This window comes from Xiphias gladius, chromosome 24 (assembly GCF_016859285.1).
Source record: "Xiphias gladius isolate SHS-SW01 ecotype Sanya breed wild chromosome 24, ASM1685928v1, whole genome shotgun sequence".
NCBI lineage: Eukaryota > Metazoa > Chordata > Actinopteri > Istiophoriformes > Xiphiidae > Xiphias > Xiphias gladius.
Window position 1 is genome coordinate 16,407,025 of NC_053423.1, and position 17,501 is coordinate 16,424,525.

General features: G+C 39.9%; 1 protein-coding gene across 1 annotated transcript; it reads right to left on the reverse strand.

Moving 5' to 3' along the window:
• Window positions 1-7,558: 7,558 nt before the first annotated feature.
• Window positions 7,559-16,583, reverse strand: tmem79a (transmembrane protein 79a). Its single transcript, XM_040122623.1, has 5 exons — window positions 16,395-16,583; window positions 13,585-14,451; window positions 11,373-11,567; window positions 11,043-11,265; window positions 7,559-9,301 (listed from the first exon to the last, which is right to left on the reverse strand). The coding sequence occupies exons 2-5, from the start codon at window positions 14,324-14,326 to the stop codon at window positions 9,109-9,111; spliced, it is 1,353 nt and encodes a 450-aa protein (XP_039978557.1). The 5' UTR covers window positions 14,327-14,451; window positions 16,395-16,583; the 3' UTR covers window positions 7,559-9,108.
• Window positions 16,584-17,501: the final 918 nt, after the last annotated feature.

Genomic DNA, 17,501 nt, shown 5'->3' on the forward strand with positions numbered 1-17,501 from the left:
CCTTCTTGCTTGAATGGACTCCCGTATAGTAATTTCTTTTGGTAGAAATGAGGTGTTCAACCTTTTTTGCAATCTGACGAAACCATAGAAACATTTCTCCTTCACATGGTTTCTGCATCACCTTCATGTATTTACATCGAGCTCTGCAACATTGTTCACGATGTGATTGGTGGCGTGTCAGCATTATGGGACTTCTGCTGTATGACTCACCACTTCCTGCTCTTTGAAATCCAATTTGGATTGTCTGCTGTCCATTCTTCCATAAGTCACTTCCAAACTGCACTATTGGAAACAACTTCATCTGGACACGTTTGAGGACTGAGCATCTATCTGGCACTGAGCAAACAGACTCAAACAGGGTCTTCTAGGTAAGGATACTTCCCCATGAATGAATCTCTCCACTGCCAGAGTTACCAACCTTGTACACCCAGGCAGACCCCGAGTCCTCAGGTGGCACTCTGTGGCTGTGGAGTGGAGCACCTTGCCAGAGTGCCAATATCAACCTCTCTTTAGGAAAAAAAGAAAAAAATGCCAAATGCCTCTCGCACTCATCAGCGGTGCAGGGACACTGACGAATGATCACTCACAGAAAACGACAAGAACTCTAAACTGTCGATGCTTTTCAGGCTTTGAATTCGTCATCTCTCTCTCCTCAGACTGGGTGCTCCTCCCGTCCTCTCACCTCATCTCCTTTGGAACTTGGATGGAAATTGTTGCACCAGAAATCCAGCCAGTCACTCAGCTTATTACCAGGAGTAGATGCCATCCAGTTAAAAGCATAGTATGAGTTTTTTGAGCCCCTGGTGGCTTTTTTTGGGGTAGGGAAGTATTTGATTCCTTCAGTCCAAGTGTTCTTTATCTGTTGGTATTTTAAAAATCTGTTTTGAAGGTCCGTTAGTCGTCCAGAAGTAGGAATCCTGACTTTGTATAAAAATCACTCCTTATACAAAAGCTTTGATGTCCTCTTTAGCTCTCTCTAGCTCTCCTTAGCTCTTTGCTGTGTTTCAAAAAGTGAAAGGAAAATGACATTTTCTATATTTCTACCGCTTCAGTTGGCGACAAAGTACAATAGCTTTTCAGCTTCAACGACGTGTATGTACATATGAATATATTTGCATAGACTTTGCTAGGTATCCCTAAAAACAAGCAATGTGTTGATTCTCAGTGGATCCGTTTGCATATATGAGTGTGAATTTGATATGTCTTGAGCTAAGGTGCAGGGGTTACGCCACACTAGTAGTGCTGGTGGAATCGGACTTGTTTCAGTAAACCTATTTTATGCTAGTGTTGATGGTGTGTGCACTTTCTGTCTCTCACTCACAGAGGCCTGCTTGGTTGTGGTGTCATCATATTCTCCTACCACACATTTTTAAAACCCACGATCAAAGTACAATTCTCCACCTTAACATGAAGTCATTATTAGGACACTGCCATTCACTTATAGTGTACTTAAGAGATAATACACATATTTTACACATATTTAGATTGACAGAATCATGTAAAACCTTTTCCACATTAAGTAGACACAGATTATGCCTTTTTTTCACTTTGAAATTAAGTCAAGAGATTGGCTACCAAGTGCTGTGTTTGTTGTTTAATTGTATAGTTTCTAGCTCAAATTTGTTTTGTCCAAACCATTTCAGGTTTGTGTGAGAGTGTGTGTACACAGGTTGTTTATGCCTACAAACAGAAAGTCTCTCCTGATTGCTTGACTTTTTTTTTTTCCCCCCCTTGAGTTGATGCTGTAAGTGCAGACTGGTGTGTCAGCTGCTGTTTATTGACTGTTGATTATCTACCTAAGCAATCCTACACTTTTAAGTCAGTGTGGGTGAGGTGGCTGCTTTATGAAATGATGCCGTTTGATGCGTTTAGACGCAGCCTACAGTACAGTGTGTGAAACCAGTGTTGGAAACCGACGCTGGGGGTTTGTGGCGAGTGCCAGGGAAAAAACATCATCGTGCTATGTGACCTTTTCACAAAGGCGAACACATGTCTAACGCCAGTGTTGCTTATGTTTTCCATGATCAGGTCATTTTTCCGTCCCTCATTCGACAACGTGGCGGGTGGGTTTTTACTCTGCTAATTTCAGGTTATTAGCAGGTTCTTCTTTCGAGCACTGGAAATCAATTTAACCAACACTTTCTGTAAACCCATGTCGGGGAAAATTTGCGTCTTAAAGAAAAGTTTTAGGAAACTCATTTTCTTCCCAGAGTTTGATGAGAAGCTGTATACCACTCGTGTGTGCAGTAAATTTGAAGACACGGCCAGCAGACGGTTATCTTAGCCGGAAATGGGGGTAAAAGCTAGCCTGGCTCTGTCCAGGGGTAACAAACCCACCTGTCAGCGCCCCTGAAGCTCACCTCAAATGCTACGTTCATGTTATATCGCTTAGACCGTAATTACGAACGATCAACTTGTAATTCTGGGTCCGAAGCCAAGTTTCCATCCACATTTGGCACAAATTTTAAGCGACTTTCCAAAATTTCAGCAAAAGGAAAATCCGAGCTAAAGTGCATTTCCATCTGCTACTCTTATGCAAATATAGGGAGAAGTTGGATGCATCCAGATAAACATCTAGATGGTGCTAAATCTTCACTCTGGTGCCATTAAATAGTTGCAGAAGAAGAGGGTTCATTGAGATCGGCATTAAGAGCGGTCCAAAATAAAACTTTTTTTTTTTTTTTTTTTTTTTTTGTCAAACACCAAGTAATGCTTCATCACATGCTTCATGATTATCTGTTTTTTTTCCATTTTCTTTTTTTTTTTCTTTGTTTTTTTTTTTTTCAACTTTTCCAACACAGCCAAGCATAAAAACCTTTTTTTTTTTTGCGATATTTTTGACTTCCTAAGAAAAATTGCTTCATTCTACTCAAGTTTTTTATGCACAAATGGAAAATGTGCATTTTAATATTTTGATGGAAACGTGCTTAGAGATATCAGTAATTTTCAGAAAGTGATGATATCTCCTGAGTGGTGAGGAGACCTACAGGAAGTGGAAGGAAACTGTTGGCTAAATGGCTGCAAGGCAACCATCGCTGGAAGTTATATCGAAATAAAATCCGATATTAACTCTCTTACAATCAATTCAGCTAATTTAAAAAGGAGCTATACATATATTTTTTTTATTTTTTCTCCAAATACGTTACACTGCAAAAGTAACTAATTTAAGACTATTAAAATAATATGGCTTCAAGATTAACAGTGGGGTTTGCCATCTTATAACAGGTTCTCCTGTTCCTCCTTTTCAGCCGACATTGCATGAACGCAAAATAAAAACCCAGAAGACCCCAGAAAGTTACAGTGGATGACCAAGAAATAGTACGTAACACCACAAATTCAGTCGATTTTGTTACTTTTCGATTTTTATACGGATGAAACAAGCGATACAACGTGTCAATTAAGAGTTTCAGAGGTGTTTGTCGGCAGATTTTGTTACCGTTGGACAAAGCCAAGCTAGCTATTTCTCCCTGTTCGGATTCATATATAATGGGGAGGCATGAGGATGCGTAACAGTCTTCTCCTCTAACTCTGAGCAATAAAATGAATAAGCATATGTCAAAATGTCGAAACTATTCCTCTAAAGATTAAACTGATGAGCAGGTACGAGCCCTCGGACTGATCTCCTCTTTCACCACGCAGTCATTTCCGTTTTTACAAAAATGAATTCCCATGGAAACTCTTTGTTTGTGGGCACTGATGGTTGACTGAAATGTGACACCACACCGATTGGCTTTGGCATCCTGGCTCTCGCAGGTTTGTTCATGTACAAAAAAGATTCTCTGTCCAATCTAGCAGTGTAGTCACAAGACAATCTATATGAGAAATGAAAACCTGCACCCTGTTACTTGTTGTGTACAATGTTTTTTAGAATCTCACTATTTTTGGATTAATTTGTGCTGGTGACAGTTCCATTGTCTATTATTATAATGATATTATTATGGAACTTTTATTTTATTGCTGTTTTGTGTAGGATAGCCAACTGTTTTTATTTTCTCTCTATTACTTTACCTTCCTTATCATAAACATATAGTACTGGTTTCCTTTTTGAAACAACTTGCTGAAAATTGCACGATCAGTTATTGTGGTATTAGCAAATGCAATGAAGGAAATACCAGTTAAATGCTGCAGTTTTAATTAAGATATAGAATATATTTATAAAACGGGAAACAACTGAAATTAGTAATTCATGAAATTTGAAAAATGTAAATGCATGGGATACAGGTAACAACAAAAGTTATGTTACGTACAGTAATGATTAAGGACATGCATCACAAATGAGTTTGAAAACAACTCAGAATAATGTAGCATATGAAATACTAAAGATGAAATTTATAGCTAATATATTGTGTTGAGCTAGTCTGCTTTGGGTTTTTGTTGTAAAGAAAATATTTCTTTTTGTTGTTTTTTGAGAATGATATACAATTTGTGTATATTTTCATATACAAAGTATGCACTGATATGTTATTGAAATTCTATACCGCTTTTACAAAAAAGTGTTTGTCGTACCAAAGTATCCAAGTCCCTTGAAACCTTATCCTTTTTGCGTATGTTTTACCGTATTTTATATATTAAATAGACAAATTGAGTGAAATAAACGTGAATCTCTGGTTTGTTTTCTTAACTGACATAATAATGAAAGAGAGAACCACTGACTATTTACTGTGTAACGAAACAAAAGTGCCAGATCCTGTACTTAAGTAAAAGTATGGATACTATAATAAAAAAAATATTCCATTACAAGTAAACGTCATGTATTCAAATGTTAAAATGTTAAAAGTTAAGTACTTCTTATGCAGAAAACTGGCCGCTGACTTTGTTATTATGTATTTGAATTGATTAATCAATTAGTTAAATGACAGAACATTAACTTTAGACTTTTTTTTCATATTAAGTCATTTTTTTTCAGTAAAATTGCCAGACCTTTTCCAGCTTCTAAAACCTTTTATGATATTAAGTTGAGTATCTCTGGGTTTTGAACTGCTGCTTGAACAAAGCAGGATATTTGAAGATGTCACTGTGGCCTTTGGGAAATCATGATGGGCACCTTTTACTCACTATTTTCTCATATCTCATGCAAATAACTGATTAATCAGTGGAGAAAATAATCACTAGTAGCAGCCCCAATATATAATTTGATCTTATATTTTACAAAAACAACAACAAAACATTTTTTTGAAATTATGGATTTTAGGTTTTGTTGTGTTTTCTGAAAGTGTTGTGTTCCTCACCTCAGGGCCACCGTAATACAGATTTTAAAGCTTATTACAGTTTAAATAATATTTTTTTAAATTATACCTGTTGCTCTAAGGTACATGTGATTAAGAGAGAGGACTCATATATTTGAAAGTTCTTTCTCAGGATCTTTTTTCTGTTGCTTTTCTAGATTTGGGATGTTCCTTCGGTCCTTCAATAAAATAAAACGTTTTCATTTATTTCACCCTTTAGTCAGAATTATACTCCTGTCGGCTGTAGGAGTAGGTACAGTTTTTGATAATGTTTTGAGTTTCAGCTATAAACTTAATCGTATCATTTTCTCATCTGAGTGAAGCATCTTTTCAGGTAGAAAGAACAAGTTCAGTGTAAATTCTGTACAGGTCCTAGCAGGTCTCTCTTGATATTAAGCACAGAAGACCGGAGCAGGGAAACTGAACAGCTGAGACATAACTAACAGAATAGCAAGTTTCTGACAAGACAGTGGTGCATTTTGTGCCCTTGCAGCCACTTCTGTCCTTTCAATGACTTTTGCTGAACAGTGGCCACAGGGGCATTTACAGGCAGCTTCGCCAACTTAGCGCCTTTTGTGGCTAGATTTAGTCTAGATTTAGACTTCACTAGCCGTGAATCTAGCTACTTTCCTTAGAAGAGAGTCGCCAGAGTGGCCCCGCGAGCGCGAGGTCGGGCTTTCCCTCCGCAGGCACACCTCTGTCTGCTTCTCATTCAATTGACCGCAGGGTCGCTGCCTGGATGTGAACGGACTCCTAACTTTCTCTCTAAGGGATCATTTCACAAGTATATATAGCCGAAATGACAGCACAGCTTTGTCTTTAACTTATGTGTATGGTGATTTTTTGTTTCAGACGACGTCGTGTTTATAAAATTAGGATTTCAGCAGTGCAGCGCAGCAGCCTGGAAATGGCTTGGAGGCAGCTGCTGGTTAACGTGTAGTCATTATGGGCCGCGTTTCAGTCGCTATTTCGTGCTTGTCCCGTTGTCTGACCAAAAAAACCCCGAAAAACATGTAAATGAGAACAGCTTTGTTTGGGAATTCGGCAAGAAAAAAATAGTGTATCTGTAAGCACAGAGAGTAGGAGAGAAGAGAGCAGATAAACCCCGGTCCAGCCATATACTAGGTTTTGACCTAGTCTTATTGTAGTAGAACAGTAACACAAGTGGAGAAAGGTCATAAGGTCAGTAACCTGACTCAGTAATGTCTGTTACACAGCAATATGTATCAAAAGTTTGCTAGCATTAGCTATTGATCATTCTGAACAACGTAAGGCTGTAGCAGCAAAACCTCTAACTTTGTTGAACTGGATATGGGAGCGTTGCTCTTAAGCGCATTGCTTAAGAGTTCACATTTTTATTTGTAAGAGTAAAATTGTGTTGTTTCAAAAGTTAGAGTCTCTAAAATCTTAAATGTTCAAGGAAAAAAAACAATGCTAAAAGGGAGGGGGGGTGGGGTCAATCATTTCAGCAGCCCAGAAGTTCACATGAAGCTACACAGACATCTGGTGATTTTACACTAAATTAAAACATATCCCTTTTTTTTATTAATAAACCTTTGCAGTGAATTTGGATATAAAGTTTTCGAAGATTTAGAATATTTTCATACAGTCAGATTGCTTTGTAGGAAGGGAAACAGCTTTCAACTGTCCAATTGGCCTTTCACAACATAATGTCGACTGCACCATTGAAAGTGTTTTTTTTTTTTTTTTTTGTGTCTGATGGGTTGATTCATATATTTCATGTTCATAATCATGTAACTTTCTATAGTACTAGCACTCTGTTAAAGGTAGTGCTGGGGTCCCACGGGTGGAGCAGTGGATGGTAAAAGCGTAAAGCTGTAGGGTGCAGACATATTTTGGGTTTCACTAAAAATAAAATCTGTGAGGAAACATTAATGAATCCTGGCTCAGTGAAACTAATGCACCGACTTTGTTGCCGACTGTCAAGAGTTTATTCGTGTCTGTGGGTTTTTGTTTTGATGCGACATTTTTTGTGGTGTTTGCCTCTCTTTGTCAATGTCAACCATGACTGCTGTTTCTTTCTTCATCTGTGCAGTTTGCCTTCCTTTGTTGTCACTTGACAACTGGCTGCATTTCTCAGGTTTTCAATTTGGGCTCAAACTATTTGATGTTGTTGAAACTTGCCTCGTGAATCATGACCACAAAAAGACCCATAGTTGTAAGTCACTCTTTGAACTATAATTATAATCATGATTAACATTTTTCATGTGGCATTTCCTTTGTTTTTTGTATCCCCTCAATGTTGGACCGGTACCAATTAAAAGCCATGATGTGTTCCCCCTGAATCATCGGCTGCTGCACACTGTTGAGTATCATATTTGATAATGAAGCTTTATTTTACTCATTCAATATCCGATATATTGATCATATTCATTTTAAATACATATTCATTCATACACTGTGAAGGAGCCCTCAACGGAAAGCAAAGAAACTATCCAAAAATAGCCCAGAATTTTTTTGTTGCTGTAAACAAAAGCCTTTGATCAGCAAAACAAAGATGCATTTAACAGTCTGTTATAAATATAAAGTTTAAAGATTACCACTAGTACTGGTTGTGCAACAACTAAATAAAATGATAAATTCATAAAACAACTTAATGCTAATCAATCAACCTCATAAAAAAAAATCTAATGTAACCCTTCAATATTTTACTTTGATATCCAGCTCTATTGATTGAGTGCCCATAACTGACAGTTTTCAGGTTGCATGTGTTTTTTCCATGTCTGCGTTTTGCTGCATCACATCTAAACACCGGATGCCTCATACTGAAACTATTTGGCCTCAAAACTCGTTTTAATCAGTTCAAGACGAGAAGACGTTAGAGGCCGTGTAAAGGTTTGTCATGGAAGATAAATGGCACAAAATCAGTAAACACGCATTGTGAGAAAAGGCCTTCTTAAGGCCACATCTCTGTAGTTTTAATTTTTCTTTTTTTTTGAGTAATTTCCTGTCCAACTACCATGTGAATAATTTTTTTTTTAAACATACAGAGAGTACAATCTGAGCTCCAAATTTACTCCCAGCCTCTTTCATATCATTGATTTCTTTGTGAAGAGAGCAATTATCAAACAATAAAAGTTATAATCCTTAAGATTTTCATGAGATCAAACCCCAGTTTTGGTACTATTAATGGTTGGCATTCTTCCTGCAACTGGAATTTAATCTATTTACATTCAGTAATTAAGTGCCACCATTTCTGCCCTGGATTTACATTGCCTATGTGATTCACAGGAAACGATGCATGTATATAATCCGGCAAAATTTGATCTCACCGAGAACAGTGTTAACTGTTTGCTCTCTTTACACCACACTGGTTAGTAATTAAGTTACTGCTTTCCTACTGCTGCTTCACATTAAAAGCATTCAACTAGCGAAACACGGGGTGGCTTTTTATGGGGAAGCAGCCACAGCAAACGTAACATGTTCATCTAAAATGTGCCTACAAAAAAAAAAAAGCCAAGTCATTTCCTGCATTTTTTCGTCAGATTTTTTTTTATAAATTTCTGATTAAATTAAATCGTTTCGATCTGATTAATTGAGATTGACTGACTTCTTGATTAAAAACAGCAACATGAGTTTGTTTAGCTACTCTGTAACTGATACACTGCTCCCTCCCTCTTCTGTTGTGTTTCTGACAACACTGTTCTAGGAGTGTTTGCTGTAGTATTAAACCGCACTTGCCGTTACCATCAGTAGCCAGAGGTGGCACCAAATCAACCAGGACTGAAATCTTAAGGATTACAACTTTAAAAGCCACCAAAAGAACGAGCCAACTTTTCTTAGTGTTTGCGTCACGATGTTTAAGCCGCTTGGAGTCGTCCCTTGTCTCCTAGCTCCTCAGCCCCTTTTCGGACGTCGGCCTTTAACCCCACCAACGCTGCCTGGGAGGAGGAGCCGTCGTGGGCGGTGCTACGTCGAAGACCACCCCTTGTCCTACGGACGAACAGACGTAGTAGAAGTTGACGCCCAGCATGACCAGTATGGGGAAGAAGGAGAAGCCGAAGCCGAGGCCTCGGATGCTGCTGCCCAGAGAGAGGCAGAGCCAGTAGATCAGCCTGCATCACAGAAAACGACGCGAATGAGAAGCAGATGAGAATAATGTGCTCAGAGGTCTCTCTCTTTGATGTACACTGATAGTCAGCTTGACTTGGATAAGTGATGACAGAAGATCTGATAACCACCCACATCAGCCCATACACCCACTCGCCCTCTTTCAGCAGGAACATTAGACAGCTTAGCTCCTTCATACCTTTCATCAGTTTTTGTATCAAGTGCTTGATGACTCAAAGCTGGATTAACGATCTTGATGGGTGCTTTTTATTTTTATTTTTTATTTTTTTAAACTTGCTCAAATTTTCCCTCATGATGTATTTGAGTCTGCCTGAGAATATTTATTTCAGAGCCCACAGTAGTCACAACTGAAACCTGATGTTGAAATGCAAAAACCATCCAGAGTCTGGTTTTTATGAACACAAGATTAGACCTCTCATGCTTTGTTGCATTTCAATAGATCACTGGTTTGTGACATTTTTAATTTTTGGCATGGAAAGAACTGCGGATCTGAGGAGTGATATTAATTATGACTTGTCAACACAAATCTGCATTTAAATGCGATATGACGAATAGTGTGATGCCCCCACCCCAGTGGTGTCATCTTTTCTTAATTTTTCTGTTTTTTTTTCAATCTCTATCTGGGAAGGTTCTTGGGCTGAAGTAGACCCTATGATCTCCAATACAGATAACTAAAGAACAGCTTTAGTTATGGGGCCCTCGACCTCCCTAACCCCAAGTTATGAGTTACTGTCGTTGTTTATCAGGGTATTGTTGGTGATGTAGAATGTTTTTCCTTAAATGTGCAATCCTGTTTTGATACACAACTGGTAAACAAAAAAGAAAAAGAGCCTGGTTCGTAAACTTGAGACTTGCACAATGGTGAATATATTCATTGGAATTTCAACCCTGTAAGTGATCAGACAGGTTTTACTCAAATCCCCAGTTTAACCAGTTTATGCGGAGGCTGAAAAGATGAGGTGACTGCGTCCAAAAATGAAAAAAAAACCCCAAAAAACAACAGATCAAAGTCACAGCAGGATGTAGCCTCTGCAAAATGAAAGAGACATTACCGACAGACAGATTACATAATAAACTAAACATTCACCTCACATTTTAACTCCCACATACTAGCTGCTTTGGAAATTATGGATAATGAGGATTTGTTTTCGTCCTTTCAGATCACTCACGGTTTCACTGTGTGTTGTAAAAGCTGTGTTTAGCTGCGTCATGTTTGTGTATTTCAGACATACCCAGTAACAGCTAAAAACTACAGGTCTGTTTTGAAAGGAAAAGTGCAACTTGGCTTTTTTGGGGCTTCACTCACTCATTCATTTAAAGTGAAGACTGGCAAACTCAGTTCTCTGCAGAAAGCAAAACTGGATTTGTCACTGGCAATGATTTGTCTGTTTGTAACTATAGGCAGTTATTAGCAGTATTTCTGGGTACACGAAGCCAGACAGCTTTTTAAAACAGTCTGAAAACACACAGGTCATACCTGCTTAAAATATTTTGCCCTACATGTGTAATATTTAACAGTTCACACGCGTTTTGACTCAAATCCATTTAGCCTCTGCATTTTATAAAAATTACTATAAACTGCAATAGATAAGAATCATTCAGCAGGCATTACAGAACGAGAACAATATTTAGCATCATTCTCACACACCAGAATCATCCACCCTCTCATTCATCCCTGATTTGGATCCTAAACATCAAATCACATGTGTCAGAAAACACCCCCACCTGCCAAAAACAAATATGATGGTGAGCAGCGGCACCAGTTTGACCAGCTCCTGGCTGATGTAGGTTGCCATGATGGTGAGCTGCAGGAAGTAGAAGAGGAAGAGGGCCAGTGATTCGTTGACGTAGTGCCAATGCACGGCGACCTCCCTGTTCACCAGTTTACTCTGATAGAGCGGCTCCAGCGCGCTGTAACGCAGCCGGGCCACGCCCTGCACCACCACACCTGCAGAGGGACGAGGGTCGTCATTACCTGTGTTGATTGGTGTGCGGCTCACAGTGTTTGCTTCAATGCATGACAAACTGAACACGGGAAACACGCTGAGGTCTTACCGAGGAGGATGGGGATGGTGGCGAAGAAGGAGCAGCGTAGCGTGTACACCACCCGGAGGGGGGCGCTCTCCAGCAGCGGGGAGTCAAAAGGAAGGAGTTTGTAACCTCCCCACACCAGGAGCGGGAAGAGGAGCCCTGCTGCAGCCGTCGCTAGAGCCAGCCTCAGGTTTTCACAGCACGGATGCTCACACAGGTCTGAGGAAGGAGCATACAAAGATTTTTTTTAATGCAAAGTGATTTTTTTTATTTTTTTATGCTAAGTGTGGAAATTCAGTATTTGTAACTGTCTTTACTGAGACAGGAAGGTGACAGCAGGATAAAGAGGATGAGACTGAGACTGAAGTCATTGCATGATTCATCTCAGGACATGTAATTATATGACATTAAGGAGAAAAGAGATCATCCTGTCAGCTAGGCTAAGAGAGCAGGTACTCACTGAGCTTCAAGTGTTTTCTGCAGCACATTTTCACTGTCTGGATTACGACAAACTGATATGCGAACTGTTAAATCAAATAAAAAAATTCTTAATAGCACCTGGCTGCATTAGCTAAATGAAGTTAAATCCACAGCACAGCAATTTTTTTTAAATTGCTCGTCAAATTTTAAATCAAGGAGAATTGTGTGTTCTCTTTTTTTTCAAAAAGAAAAGGAAAACAAAACCCCCCCCCAAAAAAATAAAACAGGATTTAGGATCACAATAACAAAGTACTCTGTGAGAATCTTGCACTAATTATAATCTTACCTAATCTTGCCCTAATTTGATTTAATAGCTCTTGAAAGAGGATGTTTGGGCAGGAAATCACTAATTAATTAGTAAGGAAGGATTAGAGAACTAAGAAATCTTATGTTTATGATGTGCTGGTGGCTCAGGGGTTTAAGGCAGGGAAAAGCACAGATGTTACTAAAAGCGTTAACAATGACTCTGTTCTAGTCGAGTGTCCCAGTAAGTGGTGACGTTGAGTCAGCATGAACAACCCCAGGACTCTGAAGCTGAAGCAGCTAGACTGAATTCAGCCATCAACCTGTCAACACGTTGTTTGTCTCAGTGTTGCTGGAACGGAATGTTTTCAAAACTCTGAGACGCTCCAGCGCCTGAGATTTCGGATTCATCTGCCAAAGAGCATTAAAATCATGAGCCATATTGACAGAAATCAAACCTTGAGGGGAAACAATGAAGAACAAGGATGCTGGGAATTGGCAAACATGAATCTGGTCGTTTCTTCCAACTGACACTCAAGTCTGGGCATCTGTGACATCAGGTCTTCCCACGAGCGCCTAAATGCACCAACAGGGAAGGATGATTTACGACGTTTCTAAGTCTCACTGCATTCCCTTGTCTGTAACAGGTACCGCTGGCCAAAAGTGAAGCCGAGTAACTGACTTAAAAATCAAAAGCAAGTTGAAAAACTCTGCACGTCGGTCTTAATATCACAGGTCAGTATGTGAATGGAAACCGATGGCTGCCCGGAAGGTGGGTAATCAATTGAAAAATGCCCCTCGGGGAACTGTAAGCGGTAATGTTAAGTATAAGTGATGTCTATTAAAATCGGCTAAAATGTGCATAAACCAGTTATGCTTAAAGCTGAACAATTTCAGGAAAACGTAATGGCAATTTTTATGACAATATGGCAATTGTGATTTAAATTGAAATGTTCTATCATTTAAACCAGGCCTTAAAAAAAAAAAAAAAAAAAAAAAAAAATCACAAACCGCTCGTGTCTACATGAGAAAAAAAATTAATCAGATGAGGTGATGTAACTGTTTGTTTTTTTTCTCCGGATGTGTCAGAAGTTGACGTTTTTCTCGCTAACTAAGTTTCAGTCGGCACCATCAGACCTGTAGCGAACACCGTCTCTCCTCCTGGCTTTACCCTGCCTATAACTTTAATCTACTCCAAAGAATGACTCCTTTTTCATTGGTTTAGGCATCTATCCATTTCAATGCTGATTATGCAGGCCCCGGTCCCTCAAGTTGAGTAATTACAATGGTAGGAATTTTTGGTACATACAGTTAGAAGAGCTAGCTGACATCAGCTTCATGTATTTAATAAATAACTGATTGTAATTGTATAATAACCTTATTGTCCCCTACTGTTCACTCTTTTGACTGGTATAACTATTTATGTAAGTCTTGAAAAGACTTGCAAATTTCACTCGGTGAACACTGCAGAAACCCTGAGTAAATATGGGCACAGGTTGCGTCATAAACTCACAGTACTTGTCGTCCTGCTCCGTCCACTCGGGGTAGAACTGCGCTGCCGAGTCGGGCTCCACCTGCGGCTCCTTCTCGACGTCCTTCTCTATGAAGAGCTGGCTCTTCTCTGGAAGCTCTTTGCTGGACGGACACACAATCGTGACTTGTGGAATGAAACCCAGACCACCTTTCTCTGAGATCCATTTTGACTCTCCTTCTTCTACTTCCCCCTCCTCCTCCTCAGCTTCATCATCTGCCAGTGAGCTGTCCCCCTTATCGTCTCGCCGCTCCTCCATCTCATCGTCCCTCCACCTCTCTCCCTCAGGCATGCTCTCCCTCCACTTGGCTTTGCTCTTCCTGTCGCTCTCCGCCTGACTCTGCTCCTCTGACGGGTCTTGGCTTCCTCCACTGACCCCCTTGTCCCGCTCTTCGGGCTCTGAAACTTCTTTTTCTGACCAGATTCCATCATCGTTGTCCGCCTGAGGCCTCTTGTCTTTGTCTCCAGGCCATGGCAACGTGCTCGGCTCCAGAAGAGCAGAGCTGGTCACTTCCTCCTCCTTGTCCTCTTCTTGATCTTTCTCCTCCTTCAACACATCCTCTTCTTCTTCCTCCTCCTCGTCTGTAATCTTGTTTCTTTCCTCAACACTGTTGCTCTCTTGCGGCTTTTTACTTCCTGCTATTTGTGGCTCTGCGGTTGAACCATCAGGTGAAAGTGCCGCTTCTTTAATTAATTCTGAGACTAAACCACCTTGGTCAGACATTCTTGTAAAACTTGAGTTTTAAAATCCAGTTCTCTCTCTTCTCAGTCAATACCAGTTGCACTGTCAAGAGTCCGACTGTTAGCAAATTTTCTTCAGGTTGCTAAAAGTCATTTTCCTTGTTTTCCCTGTGAGGAAGAAAGAAAGAAAAACGGTTACAACAATGTGTAAAACAACATCCTGCTCTGCCTTCAGCTTCACAAAAAACTGAAATCAAAGTTCACTCTTTATCATGGGTGTGTTGCCCTGTATGGCTTGTCCTGCCCTCACACAGATCAGCAGAAGGGAGCAAGTTCAAGTCCGTACAGCTGTGAGTCCCGTTTGAGTATATGTCAGAAAATTAGGCGAAGATTGCTGTAAATATACTATATCTTTGAGCTTAATTTGAGAATGGCATGGTGAATAATAGGACTCACAAACATCAAAACTAGTATCAACAAAAAAACAAACAAAAAATCCAGTATACTTTGTGGAGCTAACAGCTGCAGCTAACAATTTCTCACTGAATCAGATACTTTATTAATTAATTGTCTGATGTCAATGTCAGAAAACTGTGAAAAATGCCCATCACAGGTTCCCATAGCCCCCATGGGACATCTTTAAATTCCTTCCTTTAAGTTCAAACCCCCAAGAGATTCATTCTACTGTCACATAAGAGAAAATAAAGCAGGAAATCTTCATATTTGAGAAGCAAATTTTCTCAGGTTTGCTCCCATCATAACTTAGAGGAATAATTGATTATCAACATTGTTACGGATACATACACAGCTGTAATATAGTCAAACGTCCATGGGGGGAAATTCGTCTGGAACTCTGCACCGCCGTGTCAGATTCAATAGGAGCAAATCACAGACAGAAAAACACTACAGAAGACAATGGGGAAAAGTTACGCAAAGTACATACTGCACGAGCCCTAGGCCAGTGGCTGCACGTTTTTACCTCAAGTTTAAAATACAGTAAGTTCTCCTCAAAACTAAGACCCCAAACAATGTGGAAAACACGCAGCCTCTTTCAAATTTGCAGGTGGGGATTATTTTTACAATTCAGAACTGACTGCAGGCGGCCTATTCACTAAAACACTGTGTAGTCAAAATATAAGACGGACACTCCCCAATCCATGCTTTCAGGCCAGCCAGGCTACACCTTCTACCAAATCTTACTTCCGTCAAAACTGAAACTCCTGATTTTTTTTTTGCCGTTACAGAGCCACTAACTGTACTGGATGGTAGGACCAGCTGTGGCACAGGGACATTACAGAGGCGTCCCCAAGAAACGCCCCCAGTGTGACACCTGCACATTTCAGCTATGAAATGGGCACCAAGCTGCATAAACATGGCTGCAGTCCTTCTCTGTGAAAAACACATGCAACTGCCCGGACTTTGTCAGCTACGGCACAACTCTGCACTAAATGCATGATAACTAGAATATGTTTGAAAGCTTAACTATCTTACAATTGGGTTATTTTCAATTAAGTTGTTGTGACTGTGAGATGAAGGTACAAACTGTGGCTGGATTTAATAATGAAATGGGTTTTTTTTTTGGTTTTTCTTCACGTTATAAATCTAAGATGAGTGGGATTTTGACTTTTAAAAACTCATATTGTATAATCTGCAATGCCAAAGAAGGCCCCTGGGGTGGAATTTCACCACGGTTCGGAGTCTAGTTTCAGAGGAGATTTCTCCAGTTTTCAACACAGGATTGCCGCCCACTCAATTTACGCGCAGGTGACATTTGCCTTTGTAATGGATTTCCCTCCGTGTCTACTCTGTGTGACTCGAATTGTCCTGCTCTTCAGCTCGTTACAGACTCTGAACTTTTCGCCTAAATACAGCCCCTCGTTTTTCCACATGGTCCGTACATGGCTGTGAGGAGGGAAGGTCTAACACAGCTTTTTTTTTTGGTTTTTTCCTTCCATCCTGTATCGACATGGAGGTGCAGCTCCTGAGGCCCGGGGGCACAGCAGGGAGGAAATGTAGCTTCGGGTGAAGAGTTCAAACTTTGGTCAGCGTCTCCGGAGTCATGTGATATTTTTTAACGGAGGAAAAATACGGATCGTTAATGGTTAACGTACCTGTTTTTAACTCGGTCACATCCCTCCCCCCCCTCGAAACGATCCGTGAGTCTGTTTACAGGGAGCGGGCTCGCTACGAGCTCGGTTGTTTCCCCCACTGGCGAAGTCGGACGTCACCTGGCAGGTGTGACCAGGTGCTAAAGCAACTCTCCACCCAGAGAGGGGGAGACTTTCAAGAGGTGTCACTCTGCTCCTATTTCCACGTACCAAAAAAAAAAAAAAAAAAAACCCGCCCCCGCTCAAAGGCCGCCTTTGGTCGGGTTCGACGTCACGCCGTCGTTGTAGGCCCTTAATCCCGAAGGTCCGGACGTCAACCTCCGCTTTTTTTTTTTTCAAAACCCAGAGAGGGAAACCGGGAGTGTCGATGAAGGAGGAAAAGGAGTTTGGGCTCTGGAATTGGAAATCCATTCTCATGTTAGTAATCTGTGCTTTCCATTTCATAATTTGAGCTCTCGATTTAGTGACTCATGTTCTCGATTTTATAATTTGTGCTTTCTATTTAATAATTCATAATTTTCTATATAAGAATCCGTGCTCTCAAGTGAGAAATTTGTGCTTTCAAATCAGAAATTTTTTATTTCATATTTTTCTCTGACTCCTCCTAGGCTTTTTTTTTTTTTTTTTTTTAGTGCAATATTGAACCTGAATCATTATCTAAAAGGTCCACATATTTGTTTATCACTATAGTTGACACATGCAAAATTATTTCTGGTCCTATATTTATATTTGCCTTTTTTTCATTACACACTTTATCATTATGCCTTAAGATCTAACTGCTTTATATGTGAAACCTACACTCATGCAGGACCTCTATCTTGGTCTGGTTTTAATCAACAAGCAACAATTGACATACCATGACAGTGCATTATACCTTCTGCAGCTGTGAATGCATTTTCTGAGTAAAATTTCTGTGGCATACTAACAGACTAGGCAGTCAAGTACAAAAGGCATATACTATTTACTGTACTAAAATTATTTTTTAATGCTAACTACAAATTAAAATGCAGTCCTTTGCTTTATGATGGTGAAAGTGTCTGGACTTTCTGGAAATAATAGGAACGGAATAAAAATAAAACAGGAACAGAAAGGAATTCAGTCATACCTGAT